Source organism: Borostomias antarcticus (assembly GCF_949987555.1).
Source record: "Borostomias antarcticus genome assembly, chromosome: 17".
In the NCBI taxonomy this organism is placed as follows: Eukaryota; Metazoa; Chordata; class Actinopteri; order Stomiiformes; family Stomiidae; genus Borostomias; species Borostomias antarcticus.
In genome coordinates this window covers 22,497,999-22,518,543 of record NC_140250.1, presented here as the reverse complement: position 1 = coordinate 22,518,543, position 20,545 = coordinate 22,497,999, and the positions used below count along the sequence as shown (strand labels likewise).

The following is a 20,545-nucleotide window of genomic DNA, read 5'->3' as shown; positions in this document are numbered from 1 at the left end:
GATAATGCCTCAGTTTAAGACCTGGTTATCTGAGCTTACTGGCATATTACTTATGGAGAAGGTTCGATATGGCATGATGGGTAATCTTAATACATTTTCTGATATATGGCAGCCATTTCTGGATCACCGTGAATAACCCTGTACCCAACCAGCAACAACATGCATAGTGTGCCGTTCACCTCTCTTACTGAATACCTGTGCGAAGACATGTTGTACTAGTGATGCAGCAGTGTAATTAAGTATTTTCTTTAAATATTCCCTGTATTTTTTGTTCCTTTTTGTCCTTTGTCTCTTCTTTCTTTTTTTTTCTTTTTTAAATGTGTCTTTGTTTACTTGTATTTTGCAAAATCCTAATAAACATATTGTAAAAAAAAAAAAAAGAAGAAGTTTATAATCCGATTGAAGTTATTGCAGGGATAGAACGATCCCTCATATGTGCTGTGTGACAGCCTATTGTGTTTTTGTGGAAAGCCCCATGGTGGGAGTTCAGACCCTGGTTCAGAGGCCAGGCCTATCTGGTGGGCGCATGGCTGGGGAGCTATGCGTTTGTTTACTTGGTGGTAATGGTAGTATGGAAGTCAAATAAACAGGGCCCTATGAGTAACACATGTCGCTTTCTTCCGTGCCGCACTGGCAGAAAGGTCGAAAAATATTTAAGGGGGATTTGAAAGGGGTTGAGGAGAGGAGAGGCTGAAGCATGTTAGTCTACATGTCTGTCTTAATTAGTCTCAGTTTAGGAGAGTGGGAAGGCCATCAAACAGACCCGAGGAAAGATTATGCCATTATAGACACCAGAGAGCCACAGCTACCGGGGAACCCTGCAACACATGGAGGGCTTGAACTGGGTAGAACCCAAGTCAGTCCACTGATGTATGTATTGAAATAATTAACTCAATTCTTGCAACTTCACGTGCAGTATTCTAGAATCTAGACCAACCGATCTAGTCCAGTCACAAGAGAAGCTTGAGAAAAAGAAAGTTGATGTTATTTTCTTGTTGATATTTACCTGATAAATCCTATCTCCGGTGTTGCTTCCGACCTGACGAGGCAGACAGGCCGGTGAAAGTGAACGTACTCCAGAGGCAGAAGAGAGAGTGGCCGGGACATTAGTCAGCTACAACAACAACAAGGCTTGAGATAAGGAGTCATTTGTCACTGCGTCCAACGGCAATGCACCGTGTGATATATTAAGCTGCCAGTGTGCCTCTCCGGTGTGACTCAGCGAGATCAAGGGTGAGTTCGGTCTCATCGCAACGTCTCTGTTGGGGCCTCTGGGAAACAAAGTGTCTAATCTGCAGATACTGTATAAAAAAGTGCACTCTCAAACTTCTGCGTCATACTTTAGGTTGACTTTGTATGTCAAACAGTCGTAATTAAGTAGGTGTAATTCTAACAAAGATCTTTCTAGAACCCCGTTAATGTTGCATAAAATGCACATCTTTACTCGTCTAACGGTATTATACACCGAGGGCCCTCCAGAAGGGGCATGTTTAGAGTATTTGGAATTAATCCCAGGAGTCAATTGTGACTGAATTACGCTTTGTTCACACACACACACACACACACACACACACACACACACACACACACACACACACAAACACGCACACACACGCACACACGCTTCTCTAAGTCCTCTCAACACCACAGTCAATATTGTCAGAAGACCAGGACATGGCTGCCTCTCCAGAAAGCCCCCGTCAGAGTGTCATATTTATCTAAGTGTGGGCTGAGGAGCAGGAGGCTGAAGAGAAGAGCCTGGTCTGAGCAAACAGGGTCTAAATAGGACCCCCCAACCCCCCCCCCCCCCCTCCTCCCCCTCCCCTCCCCCACACAGCCAAAGCACTGCTCCGGTACCATCCACGGGTCATGTGATCTATTTCTATACAGGACGTAACTGTGCTTGTTCGTCAGTCTGCAGAGACATCAAGTCATCCTCGCTGTCTTCATAATTGACTGGAAGTAGAGGAATACCGCACCTTTGGCGTCATAATTGTTGATCATTGTGCCGGGGAGATGGGTTGATCGTGAGATTAAAGACAGCGGTCAAAGCCTCAGCCTACAGGCAGGAGTTAGCGATTGACAGAGAGAGAGGAGTGTTCAATAGAAGCTGTCACTGCTGAAGAGAGGGTCATTATCACAGAATAGAGCCAGGTGTCACACCAGACACCTTAATTTGGCAATTACTCCTTTAACGGCAGTAGAAATTACTCTGTGGAAGACGGAGAGGTGAAAGAAGACAGAAGCGATGTGTGTGTTCGCAGTATGCACTGTTCATATGGGCTTGCCAGAGAAGGATTGATTTTTCACATCAGATCCAGTGGATCAAAGAATTGTGTAGGAACCAACAGTATACATTTCTCCTCACATCTGGAGGAAATTTACTGTCATGTATTCGCTATAAATGACACATATATACCGTTACAATGTTAAATTGAATATGTCAAAACACACAAACGTCAAGAATAAAAAATGATATCCTTCCTCTAATGCCAATTACAAAATACTGTATACTTTGCCTTGGAAAAAGGAGAAATCAGAATCAAACGTAATGCAATGACAGCAATACAATCAAGCCTTTCTACGTGTAGCATTCGGGTTCTTATTAAATCCTTTTACTGTAGTCCCGTGTAACTCTACCCAGCTAACCTAGTGCCCAGCATCAGCAGTGATTACAGAAATGCAGAACAGGCACGGAGGAGAATGAGGGGGGTCCTTTCAAAGACTTTAGGTGCACTTGATTTAACGGTTTCGTTTCAGTGGACCCAACGGAGTTATGTCAGAAGCGCCATGCCGTGCCCACCCGGCGCGGCACAAGCAGTCTGAATCAAAGTCCCGGTGTGTAACCGAGGAGTGTTACTTAGCCTCTAGCTCCCACTGTTTCAACTGAGACGTTTGAGTGGGTTCTATATCAAGAGTACCGCGCGGTTTCACATTTCCTACAAAGAACAAAACAGTCATTCATTTCTAGGTTGAGTTATACTGTAGATCAAGTCATCGAGCCTTTGTGTATTTTTTAGTTTACTGTGTGCTAAGATGTTGGCAGTGTATTTTTTTTTTACAGTTTACTGTGTGCTAACATGTTGCTGGCATGCTTGTTATGCTGACGTTGCAGCATTCTCTCCAAGTGATGGATTCTATCCATCAACAACATGTAGAAGCAATCACAACATGGACTCAACCCAACTCCAAAGCCCCTCTGGAGATCCATCCAGTCTACGGCGAAAGTCCTATGCATTGCGTCGATGACAAGATCCTGATGAATGTCTCCATAAGTAAGACATACATCTGTTCCCCCTCTAACACTGGCTGGGATGGTCTTGATGGGGTTAAGAGCACAACGGCGCTTGTTTTTCCAAGACCCTGATTAAAAAGCTTTTTTCCTCTCCCTCAAAGAAAGCCCCCAATCTAGGAGCCGCATTGAAGTTTAACAATCGCCGCCGCACGGCCTTGATGAAGATCCACGTGTGCCACAGATGTGTCTCCCGATTCCAGCTCTGGTTGCTGGTGTGGGTGGAGGGTGCCACATGCCGCCCCCTGTGTTATTTCTGGTCCGACATACTTTATATAAGCCCCCCACCACCACATCTGTACTTTCGGCGGAGGGGCTCGCACACGAGGAGCTCACGCTCTAAATGGATTGTGGGAAACAAATGCAGACATCTGAGGAGCCGACAGCGCATGCGGATATTCGCTTTCTCCGATGGCCGCTGTACTATATCACGCGTTCTCTAACGAAGAAGCTGTTCCGCAAGTACCGCCCACAGCTCTACCGCCGCGCGCCACAGAGCTGCTTTCTTTGTCTGATCTGTCCTACACACCCGAGCGGGCCGCCCAAACTCCTGCGCCGTTCTTACTGTACAAACCCCACCCCGGGCTCAGGGAGGTCGGCTGGGATTGACAGGGGCCTCATCCTCTGTACAGAGACGCTTTGTAAGAGGTGGCCCCATGATAGGGGCCGATCTCTCCAGCCAGCCAGCCAGCAATCTGATCCCCCCCCTAGTCAGACCGCTGCTTGTCAGTTCCTATTAGAAGCACTGCTGGTCACCGCGGACATGCGGTACGTAATACGGACCCGGACCGGCCCTTGGCCGCGAGATGGAGATGGTGTTCAGCGGCCACAGCCCCTCGGCCCTCTGGGAACGCCACATCACCGAAGCCCCGGGGTTATCTCGGGGTAGACCTGCTGTGTTATGACAGCCTAGCGCTCTAGTTCACTGTGTGGCTGGACAGAGACTGAGGAAGGGAGAGAGAGAGAGAGAGAGAGAGAGAGAGAGAGAGAGAGAGAGAGAGAGACCATGATAGGGTGACATTTCCAAAGCAATTCACCGTATATGTTGAGTGGCGTGCATATTATATATATTATATTGTTCTTGCATTTCTTATCAAAGGCCTTTGTTGAGGTTCAAAGTGAGAGCTCTCTTCATCTGTGCAGAAAACCATGACAAACAAGCGCCTTGTGTATTTCAACCTTTTCTGCCCTATTCCCCTCCCTGGGAGATTATGGGGGGGAAATACTGCTCAGTCCGTTTAGAGTAAAACTTGAGACTATTTCCTAATAGCTTCTTTTTACATTTTTTACAGGTACTGTAAATGGTTTATGGTAAAGAAAAAAGGTGCCAATTCATGAAGAGTTACAGTTTAGCTAAAGCCCTACCCACACCCCATCATTAACAGATAATTTACTAAAAAGAGAAAGGTTACAATTGGAGTTAATTGTAAAAATGCCATAATTAGGGTAGATATGCACACTGTTATGGTTGGTGGGCCTCGTTCGGGCAGAGGTGTGTCAATTGGAAATGCATAGGTTTTGTGTGTTATTCCATCTGCCATACAAGGTTTTCTTAGGGAGCTCTAGGCCAATTACACTGTCTGTGCCCGTCTGACAAGCTGCCTGCTCAAATTCTCCTGAACACACGCTGACCAAACAGACAGGCGCACAAGGCCCTATTTACAGCATCAGAAAGGCTTGTCTAGGGCTGGTACAAACACACACACCTGCGAAAACAATATTTTCACAGTTTCTCTGACTTTGACTGGCTCCAAGTTTTGCTTTCTGACAATACCATAAGAAAGTGTATCAAAGAGATCTGTGTTGGATCTTTAACAAGAAGTCTCTTTTCACCTTTTGGCAAGCAGACAATAACAAATTAGCTTAGCAGTTCTGAATAACCCAATTCAACGAAATGCCAGATCTCCAGGGAACATTTTTCCCTTTGTCAAGTAGGTAACCTCTGAATGAAACGCGTGCCACTTTTAAGCAATGCAAGGGAACATTGCTGTACAATGCAGAACATTTTTTTTTTTTTTTTTTTTTTATAGTACCTCAACGTTAACGTATTTTTCGAAGGAAAGGAATGTCTGCCCGTTCTTGACAGCGTGCTGCGTGCACCACTTGGCTCCCATTTGCCTCCATCGGGGAGACCAGTGGTACAAACGGAGTAGTTTGCAGTAGAGAATGTGCGCTGAGGCGATGTGATGGAGTGATGGCCAGCCTGGTCTCCCCATCCTCTCCTCCTCGCCTCCTGGCAGTTGGCAGGCCTGTCCAGAGCCGCCGCCCCCGCCCCCCGCCCCCCGCCCAACCACCCCGCCCACCCCCCCCGCCCCCTCCTCCACCACCCCCTCCCGCAGCAGGGAGGAGCCTGGCCCGATGGAGGAGGACATGTTACCTGGGACACACAGCACCGACTGGCCAGGCCCCAGGCACCACAGGCATGGGGGAAAACAGGGGGGATGAACAGGCGAGCCGAGGGAGGTGAAGGTGAAGAATGAGAGAGAGAGAGAGAGAGGAAGAGGAGGGATAAAGAGTGTGCCTCGCCCGTCCCTCCAGTTCTGTAGCTGACAGGGGCTTAGGGGGACTTCCTCGGTGGTAATTAAAGGGTTAGTCCACACAATGAAGAAATTAAACTAAAAAAACTCTCTGGGCAGATGACTGTTTTTCCTGGGAGTTTAAGGAAGCTTCTAGAAATGTAAACAGTCTCTTGTCTTCTGCTGAGTACCCCCGCCCCCCTCTGTCTCTCTCTCTCTCTCTCTCTCTCTCTCTCTCTCTCCCCCTCTCTCTGTGCCGTGGGAATTTCACCGTGAGCGGAATCCTTCCTGAAACTACGACCGTGTTGAGTAAGGAGGATTTACTGAGCCTTTGACTCCTAAGTATCTCCAGCCCCCCCTCTCTCTACGCTAAAGCTAACACTCAGAGAATGTACAGTACATCCTTCACATCCATGTGAATGTACACACACACACACGCACACACACACACACACACACACACACGCACGCACGCACGCACGCACTCATACACACACACACACACAAGCATTCCTGAAGATGTAGGCCTATATATCTAGTGGACTGATTCTACCGAGACTGGTTCTCTGTTTGGGATTCCACATGTGTTTGATGTGTGTATTCATGGAATACGTAAATACAATGTAAAATGCACACAACCCTGGGGTCCAGACAGACCTGGGAGACGTACGAGTCTACAGCCAAGAGTTGGCAGCGTATAATCTGGATCATATATACGCGTGATGAATACACCGAGGATCGCCGCCACCACAGCGTGCCAGAGGCACCGTCTGCCTGCCATGGCGGTTTGATGCCCACCTCACAATCACAGATAAGATTACGTCCATTTTATCTTACATGTGATACTAGCTGGCAGGCCCAGTAGGGTTTGAGGTGTGTGTGTGTGTGTGTGTTGTTTCTTGGAGGAGCAGGAGGAACATGTCTGTATCTGCTGCAGCAGGGAGATGACCCTGCGAGTCTTTGTAGCCTGAGCCAAGTATGCACACGCACAGCACTGTGGGAAATCACCTATCCCACAACACCAGCTTAGTGACACCGAGGCCCTCCATCCTCTATGACCGCCTGCTTTCGTTAGGGGGGTCTAGTTTGACCGGTGTGTCATAAAAACTGCTCTCAGCTACAGTACAGAGCTATAGGATGAGGGGAAATAAGGATAGAGGTTAATTATCATAGAGGTTATTATCATAATCATATACTTCCTATGGTATATCATTGAAAATGAGGGGGTCTCCCTTCAGGAAAATCCACAATTGCCCTTCCCAGGCATGCCAGGGAAATCAGCAAATCATTCCATCCCTACGTAGTCGTTATGAGAATGACTATTTCTATCCACACATTACTCCTACGACATATTTCCTTGAGCTGTCTGATGTCTGAGATTACAAACTACTTTTCCATATGGCGGTTGTCTGTTAACCTTGTTCCCCGTGACCATGACAACCGTAACGTCTGTGTCCTTGGCTGCGGGATGATTGCAGGGTATGGACGCGCTCAGAGTCTGGCTAAGAACAAACTTTCGAAGTGTGGAGAGATGGCGCTGGACCATTTTAGCACCTAATCACCCATGGGATGCTGGGAAGCATGTATCTCGCTAAAGCCTTTTGAGGCATGGATATTGCCTCTCATATAAGCACCAGACGAAAACGACAACAGAACTGGATGACTTGTACTGTATTTACAAGTCGTACGGGGCCTCCTGCTAATGTATCATAACCAAGATCGATTATGTTCTTATGGGGATAATCAATTGGAAATGGGCAAAATAAAATTCTAATGAGACAAATGCCTTCCACCCGCCAGTGGGGATTCATGGCTGGGCGGGGCTTGTTCCTGCTGCCCCGGGTTCAAGCCCTGCTCTCCTGGGCCAGTAGCTGTGGTCTGGGAGGCCTGTGTTTGTTATCCCTGGGACCACTGCATTTACACAGGCGGCCCCAAGCTGCTTACTCTGCTGGTCACACAGTTTACTGTAGCTGGTCTGCGTCCCGTCCCTGGAGCGGGGCCAGTCTGGCCAGCGACAGACGGTGTCAGGAGGACCCACCCAGTCTCAGACGAGGGCTTCACCCCTCCGGGGACCCGGCCGCAAAGAATACTGGAAAACTTGTGTTTCTCTAAATGTTTACGGAGTTTGTGCTCCTCCTCAAACAGCCGAGCTGGCGAGCGCGCTCACTGATGTTTCGCGTCAACGCCGGACGGCGACGTGTCCAGGCTTTTGAGTGTTCAGGGTTTGAAGGGACAGGACGACAGTAAATGACAAGTGCAGGGGATGATAGAGTGTGTGGCGGCGTGTGACATGGTCCCACAGCTTTTGATGACAGTGCTAAGTGCTAATGGCCACAGCTATGAAAGCATGTCTGATCAAATACAGCAGTGTATTGGTCTTTGAACTAAAAAAAACACTGCCAAAATCAAATCTGTATTATTCTTCCAAGATCTGGGAAAAAAACATTGCTGTTTTTGTCTCCTCCCATCTGGATACTTTTCTGTGTCTCGGCTCCTGTTGGTCCAAAAGCAGCAAGCAGCCACTGGACTCAACCAAGACAGGTCAAGGGTCACACATTACACCAGTATTGGCCACTGTAAATTGGTTACCCATTGACTGCAGAATTGATTTTAAAATTCTCTTAATCATCTATAAAGCACTACATATATATATGGGGAATAAAAATAAAACTTTTGCAGTTCCCAATCTCTTGAACCGTCTTCCCTTAGTTATTAAAAACACAGTCAGTGGATAGTTTTAAGAAGCTTTTCTTCTTAAGCTGTTCTTCATAAGCACTTTGTTTTGTAATGTGTGTTTGCTTTCTGTGTAGTTTTACTGTTATATTATTCCTGTTTTTCTATTTCTATAACTTTCTATTTTATTTCTATTTCCTTTAATGTTTTCGTCGTACAGCACTGTGTAACTCCGGTTTCGAAAGGCGTTTTATAAATAAAGTTGACTTGCACAGTGGAACGGCCGAGCCAGGCACGGCAGCATTGTAACTTTAGATCTGTAATTACCAGCAGGCCAGCTTCACTCTGGAGGAATCCTAGTGTCGGCACAAATCGATTTCCTCTGTGTCTTTAGGAGACCAGCAACAACACAATTACAACAGGCTCTGAGACGACTATTATCCACCATTTTCTCCTCAGACTCAGAGGGACAAATCAGTTTAACAGAAAGGAAACTGTGAAATATGACAGCTCATAATGTAAGATACCTTTCCCAATAAAAAGGTATCCCAGGTACATAGGTCAATGGAAGTCTTTGCATAATGTATATTGTCTCATTCTATTTTCGCCTTGAGTGACTCCAGACATGCACTTCTCGTCACGTCTGTGACATCATCCTCCCCCTGCCCAGCTCTGTGTTTCTGATTGGCTGCACTGGTCTGACAGCGTGTCCACCGCAGTGACCACAGCTGTGTGTGTGTGTGTGTGTGTGTGTGTGTGCAGGCCCAGAGGGAGACGTGGAGCTGTCCTTCCTCCAGCCTCGCGCAGCCAAAGGAACAGTCGTGTTTAGATAAGCACCTCCCGTTCATGTTTACAAGTCTCCACACATTCTGTTTCACCATGTTTGACTCCTCCACGGTTTATTTTGGTTCACTTGAACTGTGAGTGTAAAGGCTACACTGGCAGATAAAAGCAGGCCCGCCCGACAGGCTGCGGGTTCGGTGTGTGTGTTTGTATGCGAGTGTGTGCACGTGCGCGTGTGTGTGTGCGGTGTTAGGAGGTCCTAAGGAAGGGAAGGAGACAGGGGTCATATGAAGGGGCATCTGGGATGAGAGGGGAGGACTGCAGGGCACCCTGGGAAGACAAGATTCACATCAGGCCGCTGAAACAGGAAGGAAAGGTCTCGGAAGAGAAGGCATGGATAACATAGGGCATGCTGGGATTGGCATGCCGTTAAGGAGCAGGGAAGAAAAGAAGAGACTGGGCTAGAAAGAGAGCGGGAGAAGGACGGGGGTGTTAGTTAATCCCCCGAAGCATCCATATATTGCTGCTCCCTAGCTCTCTCCCTGTGCTTGTAAATGGCGAGGAATGCTACGTGTTCTCCTTGGACCCTGTGTGTGTGTGTGTGTGTGTGTGTGTGTGTGTGTGTGGACGCCTCTGGTAAAGACAGATTTATGTGTGCAGACGCTGCCCAAAGCGCACTTGCTTTTTTTATCTTTAACTAGAGGCTTTGAAGCAGAAGAAGACGGTTCCAGAGAAGCAGCCATTATCTGAGGGTTGTGTCTTATTCCAGAATGATTTGTATTACAGCCACATTAGGGACCTGTTAAAGCCGTAAATGCCAGTTCAGAGTTAGACAAAGTCTATATCAATACAGACTTCTGACATTCACAATGAGATATTCTCTAAAATACACATCGTTAGTTTTGTGATTTTCATCCGAGGGAGATAGCTGGTTACAGTATTTCCAACATATTTAATTATCTTAAGCCAATTAGTTTTACAATGGGGGTGTATTTTTTTTCAGCAATATAAAAAAAAAAACATCAAGAGAATTTATAAAATCAAAACACAAAACACAATCGAATCATGAAACTCTAAACCCCATGTGACCAATTCCAGCCAGTATCAGAAGACAGAAATGTATCTGACCCAGCAAATCTAGTTTCTTCAGCATCTAGGCCAGTCCTCCAGCTCTAACTTCCCCTCAGTGACTCACTGTAGCAGACAGCATGCAGAACAGCCATCGGTTCGGCACAGAGAACCTGTGTTTTCTGGGGAGACTTTACACTGCAATCAAGTGAAAGTGGACTCCTAAAAACAGGAAAAAAAACAACATGTCCCCTCTGCTTTCACTTAGCATATCTAATCTTTAAATCCTCTCTTGGCTAGCCAGTCCCCCGAGTGAAACTCTAGATAAGAGCAGAGGGGGGGGGGGGACCTTGGAAGGCCATCAAGTTAACTATTTATAAAAGCCACATGAATGAATGTAAGCAACCCCCCCTCCCTCCATATCCCTGATACCCACTCAGCCATTATGTGTGTGCAGGTGCGTGCGTGTGTGTGTGAGCGCACGTGTGTGTGTGTTTGTGTGTGTGTGTGTGCATCCATAAAGCAAACGTACACAAGATAATTACCACCTGGGTGTACAGAATTATGGAATACACAATTTCACGAGCAGCTGCTTGTTTAAATTAAGGTTAATGCGAGGAAATGTATTGGAGGGTGACCAGGCGGCCGAGCTTCACAAACCAGTCATAAGATACAGCCCTTATGCTGTAAAACGACCTGTAAAGTTTGCAAATGGAGTCATTCCGGCGCGGAAATGCTATCTGTCTGCTTCATGGCCGGTTTCGGAGGACGCTAGCCAGTTCCTGAGAGTGCGTTTCTAAGGACAGTGACAGGAACACCGCGCGAGCCTCAGTCAATAGGCCTTCCTGTAAACCTGATGGCCGCTAGTCTTCTCAGGTGTCTGGCGTTGGGGACGGCAGTATTGATACGCCGTTGTGAAACTGATGACACTGGGACAGAGTTGGTTCTTTCCCAACATGACGATCCGCAGGGGGGATAAGAAAGAGCACTTTTAGCACGAGTGGGTCGTGTCCTACTTGGTCTCAATCCGGACCGTTTCGTAGATGGTCGGTTTCGTACTTGCGCACCGTCAGCTCCCCGAACCGCCTCGCTCTACTCTCTCAAGAGAGAGGAACGGACAGCGCCATGGCAAAAGTGACGCCATCCCCCGTCCGTGCCGGTACATAACTCCGCAACCAAAGAAATCACCAAGGACTATCCTTGTGTTGTTTAGTCGGAGCGTTAAAAAAACGACGTCCACTCGTTTCGCATATATAATCCATCTATCTATCTAACCAGGAGATGAACACGTCTCTCCCCCCAGGTGGAGGTCCGGGGAGTTAAAGCTGGAGGCCAGTGAGGTCTGGAGGGTCCGATGCGAGTGCAGTCATCCCTGGCTAACCTCAGATCTCTGAGCCACACAGCTCCTTTCACCCCCCCTGCCTTTCAGCCGAACGGCCCACGGCAGCGCAAGAGCCTCATTTAGAGGGACAGAAAGAAAGGCAGAAATCCCCCTTTCTCAGGAAGATTAGTTGCTGTCCCTTTGGAGCGGGGTTGCGGACAGGGATTTTTTTTTCCACAGGGACATTTTTCTTTGCCATTGGTCCTAAACCCCCCCCCCCCTCCCCCCCCCCCCCGGAGCACCTTCCCTGAACGAAGCCCCCCGAAACTCCGTTCAGAGGCTCGGGCGGGAGAGCGGGCCCCCGGTACCCCTCTCCCCCCGCCCCCCTCACTCTCTCTCTGGCCCTCCACCGCTTTTACCCTCCTCCTCGTACCCCTCTCTCCCTCTCTTATGACCCCTTGCACTCCTCTCCCCCTCTCCCCCCCTCGTCTCCCCCTGACCCCTCTCACTGCCCTCCTCACCACGGCTCCTCATCTATCTCCGCCATGGACAGGGTCGTGATTAACACACCGCTCTTTATCACCGACTCACAACTCTTAGCCAGACTAATCACGCTGCCCGGTCCAGCTCCGGCCATCCAGGGACGGCCCGGGGCTCTGGTCTCTGGACAGACTGTGGGGGGGGAGGGGCCATCCATCCTCACGGCATCCATCTTTTTCTCCTGCCCCAAAAGCAACAGCCCAACTCAGTGAAATATCAGTGTGACACTCCGGCCGAGGTAGTCCAGTCATCACTAATATACACTGTCCAGCCGGCTAAGTTCGGGCTGAGCCCGAAGAGAGAAAAGACTGAGGAGAACTGTTTTCTGGCGAACTCTGACGCATGCTTTGTTTGAAACGGTGACGACACCCACATGGAGATGTGCACAACAAGCGGAGAGACAGACCGGTGGACCCTGTAGCCTGCAGGAGTAAGGTTACCCCGAGCCTGTGTCGGCTTGCCCGGGCAGACAGATGCAAGCTGTCAGGGACTATGCTGGTACCCATTTAAAATCATTAACAAGACCCGGAGAAAGCAGTCCGATGCGTATCGCAGGCCGGCTTTACCCACAACATCAACCCCCTCCCCCCCTCTCTCTCTCTCCTCCTCCCTCTCTTCTTTCCTCCCCCTTTCATGGCCCCTTCCAGCGAAGCTCCAGGGACCAGACTGTCTTTACAGTTTAAGACACATGGAGTCAGTTTTAACAGGGCAAGGCCTGTCTCTGTGAAACATGGCAGACACAAGCTTTCATTAGCCGGCATGTTAGACTGCTTGCATGTCTCGCTGACAAAGAGGACGTGGTTGACAGCTACAGTAATAGTAAAACCAACAGAAATAAAACACATAGAGCCATCCGTCGCAAACTCAATATTTCTTGCCTCCGCTGAGTTTGGCATGCAGTAAAGATGTACCCAAACCGCCATTTGCAAACATCTTCATTGCGCACCAAACTCGGCTAGTTTTACACTTGGCACTTAGCTATATATGGGTGTAAATGTCCTATTTTCGTTTCCACAAATCAAGAATTGATGGTTATACAGTTGTAGTTGGCTGATGGCGGGCCACCAAGCCCTTCATTAAACAGTAAAACCGCTGGACTAATCAGTCCAGTTTCAGTGGTGGGCCTTGAAGACTTTGTCTTTGTCAATCTCTAAAGAACTTTAATGTCCACCCTTCCACCAGAAAGCATACATTATTTATACAGTTGGTCCTCTGGAGGCGAGAACAAGGTCCTCCAACCTCGTTATGGGGAGTTTTCATCACACATTCACTAATGAAAACATGAGCTCTCATATCTAAAACATGAGGCAGCTATCCCTCCCATCTACTACTCCCTTGTACCCTCGCTCTCTTTATCTTCTCAGACTGTACGCAAAAATCCTGGAAGAGTTGTTGACCTCTCCATTCCAAACACAGGACATGGGAGACGTAGTCCTTTAGATGAGGCCTTACCTGTGACATCAGAAGGGTCTCAATTGCATCTCAGTGTGAATGATTTAAACTCTCTGGTCAGAGCCAGTTCTTTTTTTGTTTTGAGTCCTTTGGCCATGTCTTTGTAGAGCTGCCAGGGAGGCTGTGCTGAAGTGTCCTACTTCTCTTCCAATTCTCTAAACAATTCAAGTTGATGGCTTGGCTTGTGGCAGGCCACCAAGCTTATCATTAAACAGAAATATCGGCACAATATCTGGCCTCCTCATTAGCATATCAAAGGTAGCTTCCCCTCCTCGCCTTTGTCATAGGGCGCGGATACGCTGTGTTTTCCATGGCTATGCCAGACGTTTTTAGTAATTCATAGCGTTTATACTCAGGAGGTGAGAACAAGGTCTTTCCAACTCATTACTGTTTTTTCCATCAGCCATTCTCTGACATCTTCGAAAGATGCAGGCCCCTCTCGCTTTCTCTTTTCATGTGGATGTGAATATTCTATAATGCAATGTTGTTTTTTTCCCTACAGTAACCCAAGATGGTGCAACAGGAAAACATTGCTTTAAGGCCACATCAGCATTCATAATTCCTTAAATCAGTGGTAGACAAGAGGTTAAGTTTCAAATATGCTAAGAATGGTTTGTGAAATAAACAGTGCAGTCAATGAGGAGGATAATATCACTGAGTGAACAGAAATATAATTATATCTAAATGTGTGGTCAGGCACTGTACAGCATAACACAACGTTCAATATATCACTGTGTTGTGTGTATTTTAGCTGCATGTTCGAATATTGCAAAAGTGTTACTAGTTGGGGAGCCTACGAAGCTAACGGCTAGTTAACTTGAAGCTGGGAGCTCGGGTTAGGCTGGTTAGTTCAAGCCAAGTCTGTACCTCTGGTTAGTGTGGTGGGAGAAGGTTTCTTGGGAAGGTCAGAGAAGCTGCTTCCGTCCAGGACTGATCCCTTACAGTCCTTCTTGTCGGAGGAGGCTGGAGCTGAGGTCTCCATGGTGGACGGCTATGGGCGAGGACCTGGACAGCACAGAGCAGGGAGAGAAGGGATAGTTACAGCTGTAATACTAGTGTGTGTGAGAGAAAAAAAAAAAAGCTTGTCAATTCAATTTGTTTCTGACGTGGCTCTCTTACACACACACGCACACACGCACATCAAGTCACATTTATATCAGTAGAGGAAGCTCTACAAATTATTCTAACATTTTTGTTCGCGTTAATCTAGAGCTGAACTATGAAAGGCTAAATACAGTACTTTGTATTGCCAGCCACAAAACTATAACATTGCACGACATGAAGCAGATGAAGCCGGCTCTTTTGAGTCCCTGCTGTTGCCAGGCAGTGACACAGACACACAAAAGCCATAAACGAGCACTGTTATATGACATCATCTAGCGTGTCTGGTCTGACTCTTCTCATAGACATTTAACTAAATATAGTTTTCTTTTTTCTGTGAGAAAGCAGAGCAATTCTCTCTATCTCTCACAAATGACATGACATAACTAAGACATGAGGCTATACTGCCAGTGAGGAAGTGAAAATATGATTTAAAAGGGTTTGTTTTCAAACATAATATCCCAGACGTTTGTGTTAAGGATTGTTCTTTCCAAGTCCTTGGGTACATGACAGTTTGTTTCTACACTGTAGTTACTATGAAATAACCATGTGTAAATGTTTTTACGTGTTTATTGGGTCAGTTTAAGTCATGTTAACGGTCCCGTGTTTATCAGCAGCGGGGTGCGATAAGTACATAGAGGCCTCAGTTCATTTGTAAACGAGACAAGTTCCACACGGCAGTCTGCTGCCTCAGCTTCTGGGACTATGTCAATACGTCCGCATGCCTGCTTGAACGGACGATGACTTGGCCGCATGCCATTTGTTTGAGTTTGTGGAAACCTACAAGATCATCCTCGGCTAAGTGCAAACAAGTAGCGGTCTGAGGCGAGGAGGTCAATCCAGACTCTCTCACCAACCTGTGGTCGTCTGTGTCCAAACAGGGTATACCATGATGGCTGTTTAGTACCATCTACAGTGTAGCACATGGAAGTGAGAAACTTCAAACAGGTTTTAAATGGAGTGACGTTCTCCACACACCTGTTGGCAGACATGGCAGTTGGCAGTCCAAACTTTAAATGAGCACAGCATGGAGTAAAATACACAGTTTGAAGTGGGTGAATTAATATACCAGAAATGTGTTTAGGACCTCAGGCTCAGAGCCTACAGAAACGCATGTGTTCGTGAAAATAATTTCCAAGTTAATCAGGGCAAGCAAAGTTACTTCAAGTTATTTATTTTATACTGTACGTCATGTTCCTTGAGTAATGAAACAAACGCATGTAATTCTCTTGAAGACCTACTGACAGATCTAGCTCAAAAGCTGAAGAAATATTTCTGTTCTGGGAGGACTGAAGTAGCCAATAGAACATAGATACAGTATTATGTAAGCATAATATCAACACACGAATGTATTTTCTGTTTATCCTCTGCTAGAATGTAAAGTACTGTTTTCAAGGATTCAACAAAAATCTGCCATGTAATTGAGAGTGTGCTCGAGTGTGAAGTATTTTGTGGTTTCATGTGGTCACCCAACATGGTGTGTTTGACTGAATGTGTTTGTGTGTGTGTGTGTGTGTGTGTGTGTGTGTGTGGACTAGTGGCCCTGTCATTCCTGTGACCCTTCTGAGGTGCCAGTCGCTTGTCCCCATGCCAAGGTAAGCCGATTAGAGGTGGGTAGCTAACAGGTTTAGGGGGGCATCTGCTTCTCCCTTTCTCATGCCAAACACAAAGTCCTTTCGCTCGTCTTGTCTCTTGACAACTCATTCATAGATGTTTCCTCAGTGATGTCAATCCAAAATATGGGATTTTACAGTAATACGACCTTTTCTCCGAATCACTCATGGGTGATTAGGTTGAGAGGATCTGTTAATTAACACAGCTTCTACTTTCGTTGAGGAGTCCCGGCCCTGAGAAGGCGGCGCTGAAATTAAAAGCCGGATACGTCAACAACGGTCACGATGTTCTGCCCTACAACTCGCCCTCTACGGGAGGACGCTTCCTCTCGATATCGTCATGTTCCGTCAACACCTGGCACCACATTAATCATCGCTTTTCTCCTTTCAGGCCATGCCAGGAATCTGCTTTTCCAATTACCTCACAATCTCAAACGTAAGCCCAGAGTTCGGTGCCACGAAGAACAACACACAAACACACCTCTAATAGTTTTGCAGGTGCGTCAAACGAAGAACAACCGGCGTCTGAACATCAAGGGAATGGTTGGGGGATACAGTAACAAATGACCCATTAGAGATGGTGTTAAAGTGGGTAGAACTGCCCCTAACTTCACCCCCCCCCCCCCCCCCCCCGGACTCCTGAAGGTCTTTGGAGCGGCTACCCCCCCCCACCGGCGAGGGCGTCCCCACAGACCAGACCCGTGCTCCCCCTCTGACAGGGGTGCCAGGCTCTGACGGGTCGGTACAGGTGTCAGGAACCGAACGGACAGATGGCAGGCCGAGGAGAACAAACGACAAGAGGGCTATTTCTTTTCTCTTCTTCTGGTTGGCTGGGCAGCCCAGTGCAGCGCGCGAACAGGATCAGGATCACCCCCCACCCCCATCCCCCTCTCTCCTTCTCCCCCTCGCCCTCCTTCCCCATTCCCCCCTCCCCCTCGCCCCACGGCCCATGTGACCAGAGGCAGGGGACTTTGAGTGCAGGATGGGATAATCCCCTGAACCCCGGTCTCCTTCCTCAATGTTGTCCTCTGCTGCCCAAAACCTACGCCCAGAAACCAGGCCTGCGATGGTTTCAACAGTGTTCAGAGGGGCGTAGTATAATACATACTCGTTGCAGATCAAAATTGCATGAAGAGAGCTGAGTTGATCATGCCAGTATTCTAAACCTGGTCTTTTATATATTTTAGACTAATAGAGTTTTAGCCTGGTGTGTCCGTAGAGTAGAGTATTCAATGTAGAAGTGTTGGCTGCCGTCACAGGGCGAGCATACTGACTAGGCTGGATTCTTTCCACTGAGGTAGTGCTTCAAAACGTTGTGGTGAATTATTCCAACAAATTACTGTGCGGTTCTGTGGAAAACCTGGGTCACCAAATAACAAATCATGTCTTCAGTACTCCATAGAGCATGCAGACAGCTGGGAGAACAGTTGGGTCTTATGAGGTAAATTCTACATTCATTTCTAATGGCAGTGACCATCTATGGTGAAGTAAAGCAGAATGTTTGTGAAACGCATCTGAACTGTTTTGTTTCAAATGTTCACTAGTCGAGAGGGAGAGAGAGAGAGAGAGAGAGAGAGAGAGAGAAAGTGATAGAGAGACAGAGAGAGAGAGAGAGGGAGGAAGAGCAGGCAAACGTAAACTAGAAAGAGACACCAAGATGTGTAGGAGATTATAAGACGTTGCTCCAGGTTCCACTGCCAACCTTTACTTAACTGAATCACTAAGACATGCCACTTAACCGCGCAAGGTCTTGAATAAGCTGAGACACGAAGTAACCGATCTCTGTCTCTCTCTCTCTCTCTCTCTACCCCTGTCTCTCTCAGTCCAGGCTATTGTTCTGAGACCTGTGTTTTTCTTTGCGCCTCATTCAGTTCCAAGTGTTCATCTCCACTACCGTTCAGCAGTTCCCCTTTCACCAAAACTCAATGGAATGCAAACAGACTTCAAAGAAGGGCTGTTATTTAAAGATCTCCAGTCCTCTTTCTTCCTGTCCGTATCTGAATCTCGGCGCGATACCGATGCTGGTACCCTCTATCCATGCCCGATGTGGGCCATCTGAGGTCCAATGCCCCCATGCCAGCCCCATGCAGACGTCTCGGCTTACGCTGAGCCATCTCGCGTTTCAGATGGCGGTGCTGGTCGGCCAAGTCAGTCTGTGAGGTCAGTCAAAATAAATTCTATATTTGTAGGTGTGTGCGTTCCTAAAGGCTCAAAGGAATCTGGTGGCCTCTGTGTTATATACATTCAATCATATAAATGAGATAGTTATTTAGAATGGATCCAAACGGACTAGACGGTTAATATTCAGCACAGACATCTCTCTGTTGCTCTGCTGCTGACCATTCCGGAACCACTGTCTGTGACTGCAGCCTCAATGACCAATCAGAGTATCCGACTAGAGATTATGTATTCTGTTTCATCTGTCTCCACAAACTGTTTTTAGTCCTTACCCACCTCCTGCTTCAACTGTCTAGCTTTCAGGAAATACAGAATTCCGAAGTTTCTGTTTACTTCAAACATTGATGTAGCGATCGATAGCCCGAGTTCTGCAGTTGGTGGTTTACTGGGAACCGACTGCTCCTGCAAACACTCTCTTCAATGGATTACATTGTATGAGTAAAATCGTGCAGCTAGCCCAAATCCGCCCTAGTTTGTTCCTCCAAAAAACGACTTGTTAATGTAGACAAAATACAGCTGGTTTTACATATCAAGGCCAGACCCAACCGCTCTGGCCAGACCAACGCTGACTTCCTCCTGCCTTTGTGACAGAATCATGAAAAACCTTTAATTTAATCCTCGCTGCTCCTACCATATGCTGCTCTCCAAGGACACAAAAGCACACTCCATGATATTACCTTACCCATGGTCTAACCACACCTAACTAATGGTTTATGCAACTCCTTTTTAACTTCCTGCCCAGAGGTACAAGTTACTGTACAGTATCAACCTGAGTATATGTTCATTCATATTTTCCTCATTTGTAATAATTGCTTCATCTACATTTTTACTTAGAGTTGAGAGACTTCTTCCTGGTCTTCCTTCTAAGAATGCCAGAGGCCTCACAGACAGACTCATTGCATCCCAGACAAGGGAATAATAACAGCACTACAGTGGTTGTGGACAAACAGCTCTCTCTCTTTCTCTCTCTCTCTCAGGGGTCGCGTGTGGGGTCATGACCTTCAGACAGAGTCCTTCTTCCTATACTGTATATCCTCAATTATCTTCAATCATCAACTCCCACTGTAGTCTGGCTATTGATGAACACGTGTAACATGATGTGGCTTTAACTCAAACCCGCAAAGAACCGTCTTTGAACTATTTCGAACTCTCCCTCCTCTCTAATTTTTCTTTTCTGTCAGACAGGTATTCATTTTAAACTTTGTGCCACAAACGTTGTTTAGATTTTTGTGCTATCAATTTAAAGATTCACACTCCTCAATCTCCTAAGGTTCTTTGATCTGAACAAACACGACAACAACCAGATGCTTTGTGATGAAAGTGAGAGAGTTTATTTTGGGTATCAATTGCTGACTGACATCCTTTCTTCGTGGCTGATGTGCCAGTGCGTGAGCGGTTCCGTTTGGTCTCGGCCCACGGGCCATCACTTCCATGGTTCCGCTGCCTGCAGTTGGCAAATACAGAATAATCTCCTCCTAGTCAAACAGGCGTTTTTCAGGGGAACGCTTTTGGCAGGTCCGTAAAAAAACCCTCAAAACTCTGAATGTAATTTCGTCTATAATACGGAATGTCCTTTCTCAGGAGTCTGGCTTAGAATGAGAGCTTGTTAGGCAGAGATGGCTAATGGAGATGCCTCTGGTTCAAGACAAGTTTGGGCCAAGTCAAGGGCACATTCTAAATGGGTGAATCACTGAGAAACATCTCCCCATAGCTCTTTCTCTTTGAAGCTCTGGTCTAACAAGGCAGGAAGAGTACTTGAGGCCCACTTTAGTCATTCAGAGATAGAAATAGCTAGCGTGTGACATGGCACATTGTGAGTGGGCCCTGGTCAGTGAACCTGGAAAGACCTATTCATGAAGGGAGACTCTAAAAGCCAGAGGAGCACTATGGGAAAACAAAGTGGACAGGTAACAGAGGAGGTTCGGTGACCTCGTTAATAGTGTGCGGCTAGAAGAACTGATTTGGAACACCCCGATGTCTATAGAGCTGAACTAGATAGAAGCTGGAG

General features: G+C 47.1%; 1 protein-coding gene across 1 annotated transcript in view; it reads right to left on the bottom strand.

Annotated features, from left to right (window-relative positions):
• gli2a (GLI family zinc finger 2a) overlaps window positions 1–14,627 on the bottom strand; it is a gene marked incomplete at both ends in the record, with an annotated part of 53,435 nt that extends 38,808 nt beyond the window's left edge. The window contains 1 exon segment of the mRNA XM_084452103.1: window positions 14,513–14,627. Within this exon segment, the coding sequence (XP_084308229.1) occupies window positions 14,513–14,627 (115 nt within the window).
• Between the last annotated feature and the right edge of the window lie 5,918 nt (window positions 14,628–20,545).